At 42.1% G+C, this 17,866-nt stretch overlaps 1 protein-coding gene across 1 annotated transcript; it reads right to left on the minus strand.

Moving 5' to 3' along the window:
* Window positions 1-10,105: 10,105 nt before the first annotated feature.
* On the minus strand, window positions 10,106-16,557 carry slc30a1a (solute carrier family 30 member 1a). The gene is made up of 2 exons (XM_006792561.3): window positions 15,575-16,557; window positions 10,106-13,679 (listed from the first exon to the last, which is right to left on the minus strand). Exons 1-2 carry the CDS (start codon window positions 16,146-16,148, stop codon window positions 12,787-12,789), a joined length of 1,467 nt encoding a protein of 488 aa, XP_006792624.1. The 5' UTR covers window positions 16,149-16,557; the 3' UTR covers window positions 10,106-12,786.
* Window positions 16,558-17,866: the final 1,309 nt, after the last annotated feature.

Raw genomic sequence — 17,866 nt, forward strand, 5'->3', positions numbered from 1 at the left:
ACACGTATACATCACACATTACTTTTCCATCCAAATTCAATCAAAATAATCATGTTTCTTTCCTCATTTTTCTTTTCCTCATCGTCTCTTGAGAGAAACATCTGGCTCCATTATCCTTTTTTTTGCGCACCGGGGACTTGTAGACTGTCAAACTGCTGTTTGAATCAGTGATGTTAAAAAAAGAAAGCTGTGCGTGAAAAGCACTAAAGTGGGCTGAAAAACAAAGTGTCAAAACATTTGGTTACAGCTGAGGGGAACCGCAGAGGTGTGGGTGTGCTGAAAGTGACACCTTTAACCATCTACATCTAGCTCTCAAAAGCAGCTCTGTCAACAACATGTCCAAAAAACACGAGCAAGACTAGTGATGAATTACTTTACAAAAACATGTTATGTAAAACAAATCCCAGCGTTCCCTGTTCACCGGACTGCACTGAGATCGGCCTGCCAGCTTACAGTCGGCTAGTCAGCTTGGCATGGCCACCCTGAGGCGTGATTTGCTGGCTGTCACGGCCATATTGCAATGGCAGATGGGTAGAAATGTAATGAAACGAAAGAATAAAATCCTCCATGAAAACTGGAGTTCACCTTCTGTGCAGAATGATCTCTCTTAAGCCTGGGTGTTGGCAAATTACTGGCTAAATGATTTAGTCTATATTCAAAGTCTAGGGGAAAGCATTTCTGAAAGCTTTGTTTTCAGAAAAGCAATATTGCACAATAAATGTATCTACATTTGATTGACAATAACATCCATAAATTAAAGTATTATTATATAGCTTTTACCCTTTGTCACTTTTCTCTGTTGTGGTTTATTTACGTTCACAACTGAGCAAACATTGTTGCACAAAATGTGGAAAATGAGAGGGAACATTTCTGTTACTATAACTACTACAATTCACTAGAACTCTGATCAACGAATAATACCAGTTAATTCCAGCTTAGCACTGAAAAACACAAAGAATTTGTACCTGGTGCTTTGAATAAACACTGTTTCTAGTCTGAAAGTACTGATGGTTATTTTCTAAGCAGTCAAAGATACACTGCAGGTTTGTTGGAAATAATGTCTTTAGCGTCAATGTTCAGTGAACTGACTTTGGTGTCTTTATTGTGCAGTCAGAAAGAAACAAGCTCCCTCAGGCTGGATGGAGAGCGCTGGTGAACTTCAGTTTTTAGGCCTCCTCGGGGATCTGTTGGGATCAGATTCAGACTCTGACTAGACTACTCCAAGATTTCCTTATAGAAAAACTTGTTCTAAACCTTCAGCCCAACCAAAGGTCCTCGGCACCTTTTGGCTAACTCCCCGTTGGCTGTCAGGTACCTTTAAAAGTCAGACTGGTGGAGTATGTCACGTCCAATCAGTCACAGCAGACGGCTGCCCCTCCATCTGATAGAGGGTTCTTCCTGTTAAAATGGGAGATTTTCCTTCCCCCTGTCACCAAGTGCTTGCTTAAAGGAGGTCGGCTGATTGGTGGGATTTTTTTTCTAATATTGTAGGCTCTTTATCTCACAATATAAAGCACCTTGAGGTAACTGTTGTTCTGATGTTACTCATAGAGACCACTGGGTCTGACCCAGCTAGACTATGGTTGGTTCTAATCTTCTTTTGTGTAACCAAATCCAATAAATTTGGTTATTACTGATTAAATGATTGAATAATTTAACAATAATTGGTTATCATTAGCTCACAGCTTACCCAGCATACATGAAAATACCACCAAAGAGAACAACCCTTCGATACAAATTCTAGGGTAAAAGGGTGTACTCTGTTGTCATTGGTAGTTCAGCTTTTAATTTATCCTTACCATAAAAGTGTTGAAGTCCAGATCTGCAATAACTTCTCCAAATGGAGGACACTGCAGTCATTTTCCCTCCAGAATGCCTTTCATCATAAATAATTTAAAAGACTTAATGTCCTTCAAGAATAAATGAGATGTACAAGACTATAATATGCCAGAGTCCTGGTACATGGAGAGGTTTTTACATGAACTGGATATTTCAGTCTCATCTTTGATTGTTTTTCTGTGTTGCTGTCAAATATTGAACAAAGTCAATTTTAAACTGGGTTTGAAATATAGCAAAATGTGGAATTCACTGAATCTGTGTGTGTGTGCGCGCGTGTGTGTGTAGGAGGGGAGCATAATAAAGCCTCTTCAGTCAGGGATAGTCCTTCCAGTCGTGAGCTTGGTGGTTCTCACACACGGTGATGATAGCTTGCGTGTGTGTCAGTCGGGGGAGGAGGGAGGTACGAGGTAGGTGTCCAACAGCAGCTCATACCTGTGTGTTTGTTTCCAAAGATAATGTTTGTGAATCATCACAAATCTGTGAGCTGGAGGCGGAGAACGTCAGGAGAAAAGGAAGCGCGGCTAAGATTGCGTAACAGCAAAAGTCTGTTTGCAGCTTCATCGTGACGTGCGACAAAATGCAGAGGAGTAAATGTTCTAGCCTGATTTAATTATCACCAAACAGTTACACGATTAAAAACAACTTTATTGATCAGTGACAGGCAAGCTGGGGAAACTAGCTGGTCATTGCTTCTGCAGTGATAGCTTGGGGCCTCCCCACTGAATAGGTCAGGCATCTCTGACGTGACTGATTAACTCACATAAAAAGGAAGTGCCCGAGTGGAGGGGGGGTTACAAAGCAGCTTGCAGAGTCAAGCTGAAGCAATTTAAACAGCCCATATGAGATTTGCCAACAACACATGTAGAAGAGTATGTGCGGAGCAGTCAGCTGATGTGGGCGGACACTGAGATCAGCTGATCTTGACTAGATCGCTGGCTGAGAATGACTTTCCATGTTCAGTTTATATGCCGTTTATAAATGGAAATAGCCTATTAATAACATTTTATTGTCTTCTATGTCACTGACTTTATGATATATTCAATGCAATATAGGGGAGTTGACATTCAATCAAATTAAATTAGTTTAGGTTAAAAAAAAATCCATGTAACCGGATTAAAGTTTGGATTTTGCTGTTGTTAACAGTGTGTATAGTCTATTAATTCTTTTTACAAAATCAAACTGGGACACGATTACATTTAATCTATCCATTCTTGCTCAGTTTTTGAGATTTTCTGGTCCTTGGGAACTTCACACTTAAAGCCTAGCTGAATAAAGCTGCATAATAGGTGACGGTTCATGAGGCTGACAACAGTTTAGTAAAAAGAGATGGTAATAAAACTAATACAAATATAGAAACAGAGAACCACCTTTATTAAAACACGACTGTAACTTCAATCAGGTAAACATAGTGCAGTAGTAGGATAACAGGATTTTGCATTAAAGTGATGGGATTATGATTTTAACTCAAATAAAAGTAGCTAATATTTAACTCTCCTGTGTCCTCAGATCTTATAGAGATGATAAGCTGTTGCAGTGTCCGCATGCTGAAATGCTGAGCAGCCGTTACATGAGTCTATGAGCATAAGACATTAAAAGAGGAATCTTCCCTTTATGCAGATTGCATGATAGAGGACGGGGAGACAGTGAGAGTGTTTGCTCTCTTCTCTTCCTATCATGCCGTTTATCAGTGAGGAATTAGTTAAGGCTGGGTTGAACCCGATCAACTCTGCGATCAAAGTCTGAGAGGCTGGCCAGTGAGGCCGTACAGTACGAGCGTCAGTGAAACATTAACCGAGTGTTTTCCCTACATCTTTCTTCAACAGCCGTGAGAACAATCCAAGGTTCAATTTGCTCCACTTTCAGTTTTTCAATTGTTTCACAAGATCTGAAACTGGGTATACAATCCAAAATCGATAGAATAAAAACACAGTAAAAAAGTATAAATGCATTTGTGCTTTGATGAAACAGCATGTCTTGACCTTTTTTCTGCTGTCCACATCTCCACAACATCAGCATTTCAGCAGCGCTGATAAAACTTTTCAGTCTACGTGTCAGCACGATAAACTGGAGATAACTTGCACGAGAAATCGATTTTTGACCTTTGAATTTGCTGCTTGACCAAAAAGAAGAAAATCAAAGCACTCCTCTTGTTAGATTTTTTCTGCAGACTAATACAGTCACATGATTTTAAAACCATATCACTGCTGTTAACACACACCTGCAACAGCTGTATTTCATAGGTCCTATTTTCAGACATGAGGATACTGTTTCAATTTCGTCATTATAACTTCCTTGTCTCCTCCCTGTAGTTGTGACATTATTTTCAACCTGTGCACTGCACTGCAGGCATGCACTCCTGCTGTGGTGCAGACCTGTTTATGAGGTTATATAGTGTGCTTTGTCCCTGTTTCTCACCTTTATATTAATGTCAGAGTCCATGCTTAACTTCTGATGTCACTGGGAAAAGACACACATAGAGGGATTCCTTCTTTTAGTAGTTAGCTGTCATTATGGTCTCATTGTGTGTTTTATTCTACTTTTGCTTCAACTTTTTTAAAACTGGGAAGATTTGTTTTTAAATACCAGTAAAAATCTGCACTTTATCTTACTTTGTTATTTGTGAAAGTGTCTTTAGTGAGGTTTAAATGAAGGCCTCTAAGTGCAAGTTCCACTTTAAGTTGACAAGGAAAAAAGAAATCATTTTAAAAAGCTGAAAGCTATTTTAACTTTGATCAGTAAATATGTGTAGGTAAATATGATTACATCGTAATTTCAGATGTAATCAACAAAAATTCTGTTTAATTCAATTCATCACCCTTGTGTATCTCCTCTTTGTAATTTTTGCCTTTGCCTCTGTGGCGTCAAGATCCAGGAGTTCTTTGGCTTATCCCTCACAGTTGTTTGTCAGCAACATATCAGCTGATTTCATTAAACTTGTGTGATCTTTGTGTGTTAAAAACTCCTTTTATTCCCGGTTTATACCCCACACTTGTTCCTGGACCACTCTGAGAGGCTTGTTGCCGACAGAAGTTGGGGTTTTTTTTTTCTTTCTTCTTCATTAGAGTCATTTTCCACTCATTTGAGAGTTGCCCTGAAGGGTCAGAATATGCCTCTCGTGTCTCTTCTGTGCATGTTGACTGAGGACAGATATTTTCTAGAGCACAGATTTGCTGGCTGCAGGCGGTAACCTGACAGCACACAGCCACAGTTAGATTGTGGTGCCTTACTTTGAGGCCACAGGCGTGTAAATGGTTACATTGTAGATGTTATTTGTTGTCTTTTAACAGTATATTCCAATTTATATAATATTTATTTAATTTTTTTTACTTTTTAATGGGAAATTGGACCATTGTGGTGGTTCCACTTTACTCACAAAGATCAGTTTGGGGTTTTCTTCGTCTCAGGATCATCATCTGGGTAACATTCCTGCACTGCTAATCTCTCTCTAAGATGGACAGGCCCTTTGTACAGGCCTGCCATGTGATTAAAGAGAGAAGTGTGAGAGAGGACATTCTAGTGGTGAAATCCAGGGAGATTTCTAAGTGATTCCCTTGCTTTCACTGCCTGAGCAATAGGTTTGGATCTCATGTCATGTTCATTTTCTACCTGGGAGGTCTCTGACTCACTCTGATGAATCCCCGGAAGCGTGGGCACTGATGAACTGGTTTGTTCGGTATACACAGCATTGCTTTCCTTTCTTTGCTTTCATTTTTTTTTAACATTGTATAGATAGAAATTGTATTTCAAAATCAGCAATTCAAACAAGGGCATAAACTTGTGCTATGCACAAGCACAGCATTATCTGAACCCACTGGTAGATTTGGTCAGCAGTTCATAAGTCATATATCATGTGTGCATTTTCAAACCTAATAAGCATAGATACAACATAATGCACATATTAATAATGGATTGGATTTATATAGCGCTTTTCAAGGCACCCAAAGCGCTTTACAATGCCACTATTCATTCACTCTTGCATTCACACACTGGCGGAGGCAAGCTACGGTTGTAGCCACAGCTGACAGACAGACTGACAGAAACAAGGCTGCCATATCGCAGAGAGCCCGGGGATCGAATCGGCGACCTTCCAGTTACAGATGCGCTTCCCAACCCCCTGAGCCACGGTCAGGGGGTTGGGAATGTATATATGTAGTTATGTAGTTATATATATATGTAGTTATGTAGTTATACCTATATGTAGTTTTAGAATCATGTGACTGCCCTATATATTGTATAATTTGCACATAATTCACATTCAAAGAGTGGAGTAAAATTCCTCTACAACAATATGAGAGGCAGAAAAATTATTATTATTAAAGTTATTTATGCTAAAGGTGGCTGTACAAGCTGCTGAATCATGGTATGCAGTTTTTTTTCACCAGGCTGCACATACTCCTGCAGAGATTTTCTTTATCACAGAACTGTAAATCAATTTCTTTTTAAGTCATCATCTCATCTTTACAGCCTAGCGACACACCCAAAACCACCCTGATCTGTCACATTTACTCAAAACAGACTCCCTCAGAAATCAAAGTTCTGCTTTTTTCACCAAAAATCAGGGTTTCAGTTCATAATATCTGAAAGGAACCCATGCCACAAGTCTGCTGTTACTCTGGCAGTCTGTTGTATCAGTCTGCTGAACGACTTGAACCAAAATAATGCATTGCTGCTGTTCGGGTTTCAGTTTAGAAACACCCCAAAGAGGCTCAAAACATCAGCAGGCCCGGAGGGGAATCGTTTCTGACCTGAGCTTGGACAACAGGCCTCCCGCACTGACTAAGTTGAGTTTGACTTGACCCTGGCAGCAGTAAAATCCCAGCATTTTCAAATGTGTCACAGTGGACTGTTTCCCCTCCAAACAAAGATCAGAGGCCACTGACAGCAGCTGCAAGAGTAGCTTTCACTGTCACTTTCATTCCTCTTTATTTTTTCAACAGTTTATAGTAGCTGATATATTATTTTGCCTTTTTTCCACGAGAAGATTAATATCACTGTCATATCTATCTGCCTGCTATAAAACCAGCTAATTGCTCAGCATAAAGATTGAGAGACACAATGAAACACTTGACCTGTAGCCTGTAATACATCAGAGCTTCAAACCGGACTCAAAAGCCTCATCAGAATGCTTTTTGGGGGTTTTGTATCCTGCTCTCCTCTCCGATGCATGGCTGTAGTGACTGCATGTCACGTTGCAAACAAGTGCTGGCAAAAATGAATCCATATAGTAGCAGCAGGGCGACTTCTCGCCCCCAAGTCCAGTGTTAACCCCCGTCCATCCTGCCTGAACTCACCCCATCACTAAATCCAAGGGGCAAAGCTGAGGGGCCAGATGGCCTGGTGCGACCACAGACTTTATAGTCAGCACATGATGACTTCCTGTGTGAGCAGCTTTTGTGCCGCCAAACAGCTCTGACCCATTAAGACGTGGGGCTGTGAGGTGGAGTCTCCGTGGTTTTGGCCTCCTGTCGAAGTCGCTTTCCCATTCTTCTGCTTACAAAGCATCAACTGCAGGACCTGACTGATGACTTGCTGGCTAATAGACATCCAGCCTTGAACAGGTGCTGCTGTAACCTGATGTTATTCAACTCACCTGTCACTGGTTTTACTGATACGGCTGACTGAGCAGGGTCATTTATCAGCTCAGCTGTATGTGCAGCAATATTTTTAAAGTTAAAAATGTTTCCTAACATGAATTTATTTGCCTAATTTATTTGCCCACTGGCTTCTAATCACTACATTGTTTTGTTTTGTAGTGAACCACGGCTAACGGACCTAGAATAGTAAGATTTACTGGTGCAGAAGCCTCGAGGTTAACATTTAAACCTTTAACACTTTAGTCACCAAAATAATTTGGTAGCTGAAGGCCTAAGCTATACTTAAGCTATACTTAAGCCTCAAGCCTTAAATAATAGCTCCTTTCATTTTGATTTAAAAAAAAAAAAAGGACAGGACATTTATGTAGCAATAACCAGTCACTGGATAGAGCCAGACTGCTTGATTTCTTCCCTAGTTTCCAGCCGTTATGCTAAGCTAAATTAACCAACTGCTATAGTATGTGGGTTAATAACAACCAGCCTTCATCATTGAAATAAGTGCATTTAAAAATGCAGAAATGCTTCTTTTACATCTTTAGATCCTGAGGGGTTTTTTTTCATTTCTGACCCTTATGATTACTGTTTTTGTGAAACTATGACTGTATTGTTTTTTGTTGTAAACTTATTGTCCTTATATGGTGACACAATTTAAATGGAAATTAGTAGAAAGATGCTTAGTTTTTATTTGAGATAATAACTCAGGCGAGAAATATATTTTTCCGTGGCTGAAACGAGCTTCCATAGAGTCACAACATTAAATGCTTGTGCTGGATTTAAGTTTTTATGTTACATTGTTAGCTGCTATTCCAATGTATATACTGATATTACTACACACATAGTAATAACCTTCCCTAAATTATTCCATAATTTACTCTGACGTCTTAGTACTCTGCACCATTACACAAATGAATATCCTATAACACGTGTTGCTATTGTCTGTAAAGAAAAATCAATTGCTTCATCAGCTGATTGTAGTGACTTTGTGTCAGTGACCTCTGTGGGTGGCTGATATATATACTTTGCACTTTGCTTTCTGGTGTTAGGTGATAATATTTTGAGACAAACCTTTCTTTTAGTAAAAGAATTTTTGCATCACAGAACCAAAGCAGTAAACAGAATATTTCTTTAAATCCAGATGTTCTTATGTTCTTAAGCAGCCTTAAGAAAAAAAACATCACAACAGCTTTAAACTGCTGTTAAATGAGCCTCTGTGTTTTTCACAGATTTCTGTTGTTTATCTCAGTGATACAGATGAGATGGAAACACACACAAGCCACAGAGTAGAGGATTGTTGTATTCAGGGGGCTGCAGGAGAACACCTGACTTAAACCCAAGAGTACATAATGAGAGACAACCACAGCACGAGCCCCTTTCTGTCCATGTGAAAGGATCCAGTGAGAGCCTCATGCTTGCTGCCCTTGGAATGCCCCTGGGTCTCTTACGTAAGGCCTCTCAGGCCGGCGGCAGCCACACATTCAGTCAGCAGCCTCTCCAGACTTCCATAGAAACCCAGCCGCAGACGGAGGCCAGGATTCCCTGCTGCGAACCGTGGAGAAGAGTTGTGAAACGCTGCAATTATGGACTTATGTAACTGCACAAGTCACTCAGGGAGATTTACGGCTAACCGTTATCACTGTTTAGGTAGTTGAGGTTTCTGGAGCTGGATAGAGGACATAAGCCACAAATATCCGCTTGGCCTTACAAGCTACATGAACGTGCATGGGTCTTTACACAAAGCGGGCTTGTAAATGTTTCTTTCTGTGTTACTTTGACTTTAACTGATGGCTGTGACACAGAAAGATTTCGATTTCAAAGCACAAGTTTAGAAAATTCGTAATTGTTGCTTAAAACTCTTTTCTATATCCTAGAGCAGGGGTGTCAAACTCAAATACACAGTGGGCCAAAATTCAAAACTGGAACAAAGTCGCGAGCTAACATTAATATTTATTGAAAAAAAAAATCTTCCTCCAGATATAAGAATGAATCTTTTCTTATGAACTCAAATAAGTTTTGCTGGAAAACTGAATATGGAACGAGCAAAGCTTAATACTAAACAATATATATATATTAGCTGTATAATACCAGTAGGCCAGCTCTAATAGTAATTTGGTATGGCTTCGCGGGCCAAATGTAATTAGGCTGCGGGCCAAATTTGGCCCGCGGGCCAGAGTTTGACACCTATGTCCTAGAGTCTCACTGAGATTCTTTTTGAGTGACAGCTTTTTACCTCTTTTTCCCTTAACCTCAGCAGCAAACCCACATGCACCACTTGTTTCACCTTGTGCTTCATTGTGGGTGTTTTGTGCTTTTGAAAGCTCTCACAAGTCTTTTTCTGCGGTCATTTCAGTCTTCTTTCGCAGGTTTGCTTCACTTAGTGCTTGTTTTCCGTTTGTGTTTGTTTGATTGACATGTTAAGTTAACTTGGAGCTGATCCAGGATTACTGGACAATTTCCTGACTGAGGTAGGATTATCTAGGGCAGCAAAGGCACCCCTGGGCACTCCTTTGGTCCTTCTCTGCAGCAGGGAAAAGCTGAAAGGTGCTCTGGCTTTTGCCATTACCACCTTCCAACTTCTGTAATTTACTAACTTTTTAAAAAGTGGTGCTCTATGTAAAAATGTACATTTGAAAAGCTGGAGAAAGTAAGAATGAGACTAACTCGGGTTCTTCAGCTTTAACGAACATGTTTTGCTTTAATTTCACAATAACACACTGGACAGGTACTTTAGGTATATATGTCAATACAGTGGCATGCAGAAGTTCGGATAATTTGCAAAATAGTTTAGGTTACTGTGAACAGCTAAGCAAACAGAGGATGGATTGATCTCCAGAAGGCAGAAAATTATAGATTTTTAACATTTTACGCAAGATTTGACCTCACAAATAATTTTTACTAAAGTCTCAGACCTTAATTTGCTTTTTAGGTCTATGGCTTATTCGCAATAACTGGGAAAAGTTGTGAGTTTCATATTTTAAAGCTTTATACACTCTGATATTGTTCCTCTAAGGCGCTCCATAGCACTCTGGATATTAAAACAAGTGGTGCCCACTCAGGAGGAGAGAGCAAAGCATTTTCAGATAGTCGATCCTGAAGTCTGCAAAGAATTTAAGGTATACTGGAAACGCAGCTCAGGTGCGAAAGACAAAGAAAACTTTGACCTTTGGGAAGATTTATCAGAGTCTGGAGACGTTGTGCACAGACCTCCTGCGCCGTGAAACGTGCAAATATGACTCATTGGAGAGTCAGCAGAAGAAACTCATCAGGCCAAATAAGCAAAGGTATGCTTGGGGGAAAAATGGATAAGGACTTTCATTAGAAAAATACTTGTTCAACTGTTAAGCATGAGATGGCTTTGACCATGCTGTGCTGCAGCCAGTCCTGCATTCACTGGTGAAAAGAAGAGTGGATTGATTTAAATACCAGCAAACACTGGACAAAAAGATCTGAAGATGAAAAGCAGACTTCTGACAGTTTTCCAAGACCCTCACAGTCAACCAACAGAAAAAAGTGACCATGCAGAGGGTAAACCTATTATTTACACACTTTAAAAATAAGTCCATTAACCATTATTTGCCTTTTGGAAATAAGGTAATTGTTTATTAACTAGTCACAGTAAGTCATGTTGACCAGCAGTGGACAAACTTTTGCATGCCACCATACAGTTCAAAAACACATCAGCTGATTCATCATATCTAAAATTTAAAAAAACAAAAACAGAAAAAACCCCACCACACACACGCACGCACACACACACACACACACACTTGTTTTCGATTTGCACATAGAGCTCAAGTCATAAAAGAGTAAAAGTGACCAAACATTACAAATGGAAAAAAAAAATACATATCCCAGAACACATTTCTATAATGCAAAATAAATCAAAGAGTGGAAATCCAAAACTCATCAACAGGTCAACTTCACACGGTATCTGTGCCGATGAGGGGAAAAGTCGAAACATATTCAAAGGCCACTGTATGGACTTCATTTCAGCAAACAACCAGCTCGGCTCAGCTGTCCACAGCAGAGGACACACAGAGCTATATGATGAGTCATTCCCCCACACACTGTCGTGAGTAATATAGTAGGATACCAGCAGACGCTGGTAAGCAGCAACTAGAGCTCTTAGTGGAGCTGTTAAAAAGTCGAACACCAGGTCTCAGTTTGGTCATGCAGACAACACAGAAGGTCCTGGAAATATATATATTTAAAATTAAAAAAAACCCTCCCTCAGCATGGATTGTGACAAGGTGCCGAACACATTCATGAAGGTTTTTAAAACCCAACAGGCCAACAGAAAGCTTTCCGGTACAAATTCAGACAGAGGTTTCACTAAATGGCGAACAGTGCTCGTTTCTTTGCAACTCTCTGGCTTGCGAGGCATCAAAATTTAAGAATAAACGTTTATTTAATTAATTAGGTGACTGTGCCACTGCGAGAAGTCCTGTTACACCGAGTCGACTATGCTTAGTGCCATATCACAACAGTTTTCTTTAATTAAAAGGCAAGGTGAGAGAGGTGTTGGTACGGCTTTTGTATCCAGCTAACGACTGCAATTAAATCCGAGTCAAGGCCAGACGAAAATGTCTGAGAAACAAAATCATTATAAAAACATCACACCTGGAAAAAAAAAAAACTGAATTCAGCATAGATGGTCTGTCAAAAGATTTCAAGAAGAGAGAAAAGAGAAAAAAATAAATCTTTATCATCCAAACTAAACATTACAAACAGCATCTACAGAGAATAGATCATTTCTAATAACTTAGGTACATAAATTATTATGCAATACAATACTATTCCATCTGGAGGCCAGAGGGTAAAGAAAATAGGTCTGCTTGAAGCCTACACAAAAAAACAGGAAGGTAGACTCTTTTCCAGCAGGTCCATAGGCTAAATAAATAACCTAGTGATGTGTGTGATGTGTGTCCATTTGGAGGAGGGAATGTCCCTCTGATCCCTTCGGTCCACTGAGAAGCTTTGGCACAGAAACACCATGAGACGAGATGAGACATCACAACACGGTGCTAATGAGGGACGCTCATGCAGGCCTTGATCCAGTCCTAGTGGAGATGAGGTCAGTGCAACCCAACATGCATCGCAACCATACCCCCATACTGCCAGAGCCACGGACAACAAGGGAGGGACTGAGTGGCGGAGGAGAGGCTTGGGGGGGTTGAACTAAGGCTCAATGTATGAACATGGGAAGGAGTGAAAGGGGTTCAGCCGTGTGGATGACCAATAATCGAAAATAAAAGGACCTATCGGGGGAAATGATTAAGCCACAAATAGTACAGCTTCCTGCAAATGATGATGATGTTTTTGCCCAAAGTGGAGGTTTTCTTGCGCACCCTTCATCTCACAGAGATGACTCCACTTCTCTGGCAATCCTGACCTCAGCCTCAGACCCAGGGCACACCTGAACTACGGCCCCCGCCGCCTCTGAAGTCTCACTGATCACCTCCAGGTTTGAAGCGACCGCAGCCTTCTTGTCAGAGCCGGTGTTCTGTTTGTCCCCAGCGCCGCAGCACAGCTTGGGAGCGCACTGAGTCCGACAGGAGAGCTCGCACAGGGAGTCTCGAGACTCTGAGCTGAACGTGACAAACTCGGGCTGGATGGTGGTGGCGTGGATGCCCTCGTTGTGGAATAAGTCCTTGATGCGTTTGGCCACCTCCATGTAAGATGTGGGGTCGTGGCATTTGATGTGCGCCGTGGCGATGATGCGGCTTCCGGCCAGCTGCCAGATGTGCAGCTCGTGGATGGCCAGGACGCCGTCCAGGCCCAGCAGACTCTCGTTGAGCCGGTGCATGTTGATCTGCTTGGGCACGGTCTGCAGCAGGATGAGGGCCGACTCTTTGAGCAGAGGGTAGGTAGTGTACAGCAGGATGCTCACCATGATGATGCACAGCGTGGGATCAAGGTAAAGAACCCAGCAGGGGCCGGCGAACTTCATGGTCGGCACAGTTGGACCCACGTGCAGATCGACGACGGTGTTGTTGTCATGGTAATGGTCAGCGGAGTGGCTGTTGACGCACGGATTCACGCACTTCTCACCTTTGATGCAGGGCTGCCACACAAAGGTGAATATTATAGCGTTGACCACTACGATGACGGAGCCCAGGGCGTCGCCCAGCACATGCAGGAAGACCCCGCGCATGTTGAGCTGCGACGACGAGTCGTGGTCGGGATCCATCTCCTCATAGTGGGTGTTTCCATTCATCTGCACCTCTGTGCTTCCTTTACAGCTGATTTCTAAAGATTAAAAAGGGAAAACAGAGATTAGTTTGGAACAGTTAAATAATCAAATGGACTTTGACACACAGGTTTCACACAAATTATACAGACCAGGGTTTATCCTACATAAAGAAGCATGTGCTTCACACACACCCTGAAAGAAGGTTTGTTAGGATTTAATATACTAAACCATAATAACACAGTTTAGGTTATCAAATTGTAAGAAATTGCAAGAACTAAGGTAACACAGTCCCTTTGTCTAGACTGACTGTGCTTGTACACCCCACCCCACCGGCCCATTCTGAGCATGGGGACTATGCACACTGAACGATTGTTAATCATATAGTTAAGAGGGGGGGGGGGGGGGGGGGGAATCATGTCACCTGACAACAGAATTCTGTTGTTTTTGGTCATGTGATAAGAAAACATGTATTCAGTTTTGAATAAAATTAAACCCCACTTTCCAACACCGTCAAAAACTCCCAGTGAACCCTACTCGGTTTTGGTTTTCTCCTGGTAAAAACCCTGGATACCATCAAAATGGCAGCCAGCTGTTAAATACAATACCATTATTAAGAGCGAAAGGGGAAAAGTTCATGTGAAACTACATAACAATGTTGCAGATTTCACTGCTGAAGACTTCATCTTGTGACTGAATCTGTGCTATATAACTGCCCAAGGCCACACAGGAAAACAACATGCCAGATGACCAAAAAAAAAAACAAAAACCAGCATGCAGGAACCTAAACGCAGCAAAATGCTGCTCAGTAATTCACATTAGGCAAATTCAGTTAGTAATGGCAGGCGGCGTGGCAACACACTCTAAGCTGGGGCAACGGCACCTGAGCAACGGTGGCTCGCTTCCATCCCAGGGACCAAGCTGGTCTATTCATCAGCGGCTAATGGTGTGTCTGGGGCTGTCGGCTCCACGGCTACACTGATGTATGGCCCAGTAACAGCAATCAGTGCATGGAGGGGCGGGGGATATAACCCCCATTTATTGAAACTGGCAGGGTCTAACAGTGCGGGGGGAAGAATAAATGAGTTTCTGTATGTTTAACCCTTCAGTTAGACTGACCAGCAGAAAGGGCCACAGAAGCTCTCCAGTGCTGCTGTGAAACTTTTTAACTGACATGCAGACACCAACATGAGGTTATCAGTACAATCAGCTTGTCTGGTAAGAAGCGTTTAATGTAACAAAAATGTATGGTGGACAAGCTGATTGGCCAGCTGCTGCCCCACTTTGGCCTTTGACCGGTTTTCCCATCCACTCAATACCTTGTAGAAGCACAATTAAATTAAGAAGAAGCTAAAATAAAAGCTGCCTGTATGCAGATGAGTTTGTTTTGCTTCTGATTCTTTGCTGATAGCTGACAGCCAGGTGAGTGTAAAGGGTGGGCACCTACTTCACTGCATTTATTTTTAAGCTTTAGTTACTAATTATTTAGCAGATAAGGTAACTCACTAAGCTCTTCAGGGGGTCAGGAGACTTTACAAGGATCCCACTATAAGTTTTAAATACCGGCCCAGGCTACAATCAGTGTGGAAATTCAGGTAAAAACTGAAAATCGAGTTCAGTTTGACTCAACTGTGTCAGTCAGAAACTTCTCGTTATCTTTATTTAGAAGCCAGAGTGAAACCTGAGGCTTTACCAAGGAATGTCACCAACACGGAGACCATGTTTCCAAGGATAGAATAACCCAACAAATATGAGACGCCAAACAGATATGTCAAGAAAAAAAACAATACGGATTAGTCACTTGGGCAGTTCTCAGGGCAGGCTGATGCACTGTTACACAATCTGGAGTGCTAACAGTGAAGATAAAGACTGGCACATGTATTCAGATTAATGGTGGGATAGTGAGGGTGGACTGTTCATTTCAACACTAAAGCACCAACAACTCATTGCTCACCATTTCTTGGTCTCCCATCGCCTGGGCTGTTGTGATTTCCCACCAAGTTGTTGGTCTCCTCTCCCGAAGACCCGTTTCCAGCCTTCGAGTTCTTGCTCGTTTTGCCCCGCTTATTCTTACTCCCATGAGAGTGCCCTCCGTGAGAGTGTCCGTGGCCTCCGCCCGCGTGGCCGTGGAACAAGCAGAGCCCCAGCAGGTTAACCAGAAGCCCCGCGGCACCGACCCCGGCCACCACCACTGGAGATTCGATCTCGTGGGGCTCGGTGAAACGCTCGACCGCCTCCAGGACGATGGTGAAGCACAGCGCCGTGAGAAAGACGGCGTTGACAAGAGCCCCCATCACCTCCGCTCGGATCCAGCCGAAGGTGTTCTTGTTGGTCGCCTGGGTTTTTTCGGCGAACCGGACCGCCACTAGAGCCACGACGAGTGCGATGACATCCGACAGCATATGGAAGGAGTCCGACAGCATTGACAGGGACGAGGTCATCCGACTGACCACCACCTCCACGATGAAAAACCCAAAAGTCAATGATAGCATGCACAGCAGCCGGGCACGATTGGGTTCGCAAGCCATTTTTCCTTCCTCACAGTCGATTCAAGTTTAAGTTAGCGTTGATAAGTTAGCGTTGAAGAAATCAGCAGGTTTGAGAAAGCTCAAGAAATCCCCACGACATCCGCTGGTTGGCTTTCCCGTTTAACTCCGGGCTACGTTAAGCTAGCTTGGCTCCCTGAGACAATACGATCGCTGGTAATCATCCGCGTAAAACACTCTTATTCGGCGACCGCAGCAACACTCGGCTATATCTGAGGACAAACACACACCGAATCAATTGGCGATTAAAAAATGATTCAGCAACCGTATAAATACCAGCACCTTCCTCGCTCGTTTTGCCGACGAGCTCCGCTTTGCAGACGGCTGAAACTTTGCACCCGAGCCGGTAAACTTTCCACACGGAACACGGCACAGAGGGGGACACGCCTACTACGATTTCCGTTGGTCGACGAGCTACAGGGAGGAACGTAATTGGTCAAGTTCTGCAACTCTTGCAAGTAGGCGGCGCAAAGAAGCCAAACAACGGCGGTTGCTACGCACGCTAATGGCAATTGTAATATCGCGATGAGGTCCGTAACTGATTCGTAAATCTTGGCGTTTCAGCTGAAACCAGGTGACTGCGAAGAATCACAGAAACTGAGCCCTTACCAGTAAAAACACTTTTTTATACAATCAGTGGTCTTTACTCAGCTTTTAATCACGGAAAAATCCCTAAATAAATTTACCGGTGTTCCATCTACACATTATAATTGCTTCCTTTATTTTATATTTTATTTTCCAAAGTTCCGTATACTTACGCTGTAAAATGATTTAATTTTACATTAAGTTAAATACAAGTTGCCCCCCCCCCCCCCCAAAAAAAACAAAAAAAAAAAACAAAAAACAACCAAACAAGCAAACACAAAAAAAAACTCAGTAATCACGCCAGTAAGCTACCAGCTTCAATGGAAATAAAGACAAATGTAACAATAAATTACATCTAATCTGCTACTTACTCAAAGCAAAGGCTTGATTGCAAATTGCATTTTAATATCTTTTCATGGAAAAGTGATGACCCCTTGTGGAAGCTAGTGTTATATAAAAACAATTCTATTACTATGAAAATGATCAGCCCAGCCTGGAACTTATCTCTTTTTTATATACATCTATTGCTACGCCAGTGTGAAAAACCACAGGAGAAACTAGTTTTGGCCCAACTTAGACCCACTACAGTCTGTATACATATGAAATATAGGAGTGGGCTTACAGAGATCCTACTCCAATTGCATAACACCCCTGTGATAGACCCCAGGGCAGATTCTTTTTTTGTGGCCGGGCAAACAGATTTATCCCTGTTAAAGTAACATAGACAGCTGTAATGTATCTAGGCAACAACAACACATTTCCACACAAACTGAGTGGAGTAAGAATTCCTCATTTATCATTTTTCTTGTTGATATATGAAGCATACACATATTAGAGCAGGGGTGGGGAACTCCGGGCCTCAAGGGCTGGTGTCCTGCAGGTTTTAGATATCACCCTGGGTCATCACACCTGAATCAAATGATTAGTTCATTACCAGGCCTCTGGAGAACTTCGAGACATGTTGAGTAAGTAATTTGGCCACTTAAATCAGCTGTGTTGGATTAAGGACATATCTAACACCTACAGGACACCGGCCCTCGAGGCCTAGAGTTCAACATCTGTGATCTAAACCCTCTGCACCACTTACTGTACAGGCAGCAGAACATCTTCTCTAA

The sequence above is a fragment of the Neolamprologus brichardi genome, chromosome 15 (genome assembly GCF_056152115.1).
Source record: "Neolamprologus brichardi isolate AB-2024 chromosome 15, ASM5615211v1, whole genome shotgun sequence".
Classification (NCBI taxonomy): Eukaryota; Metazoa; Chordata; class Actinopteri; order Cichliformes; family Cichlidae; genus Neolamprologus; species Neolamprologus brichardi.

Excerpts from the sequence above, each read along its gene's own strand:
- slc30a1a (XM_006792561.3), bottom strand. The coding sequence starts at position 16,148 with ATGGCTTGCGAACCCAATCGTGCCCGGCTGCTGTGCATGCTATCATTG. Across the intron at positions 13,680-15,574 it reads CGATGGGAGACCAAGAAATG|AAATCAGCTGTAAAGGAAGC; the intron begins GTGAGCAATGAG and ends TTTAATCTTTAG.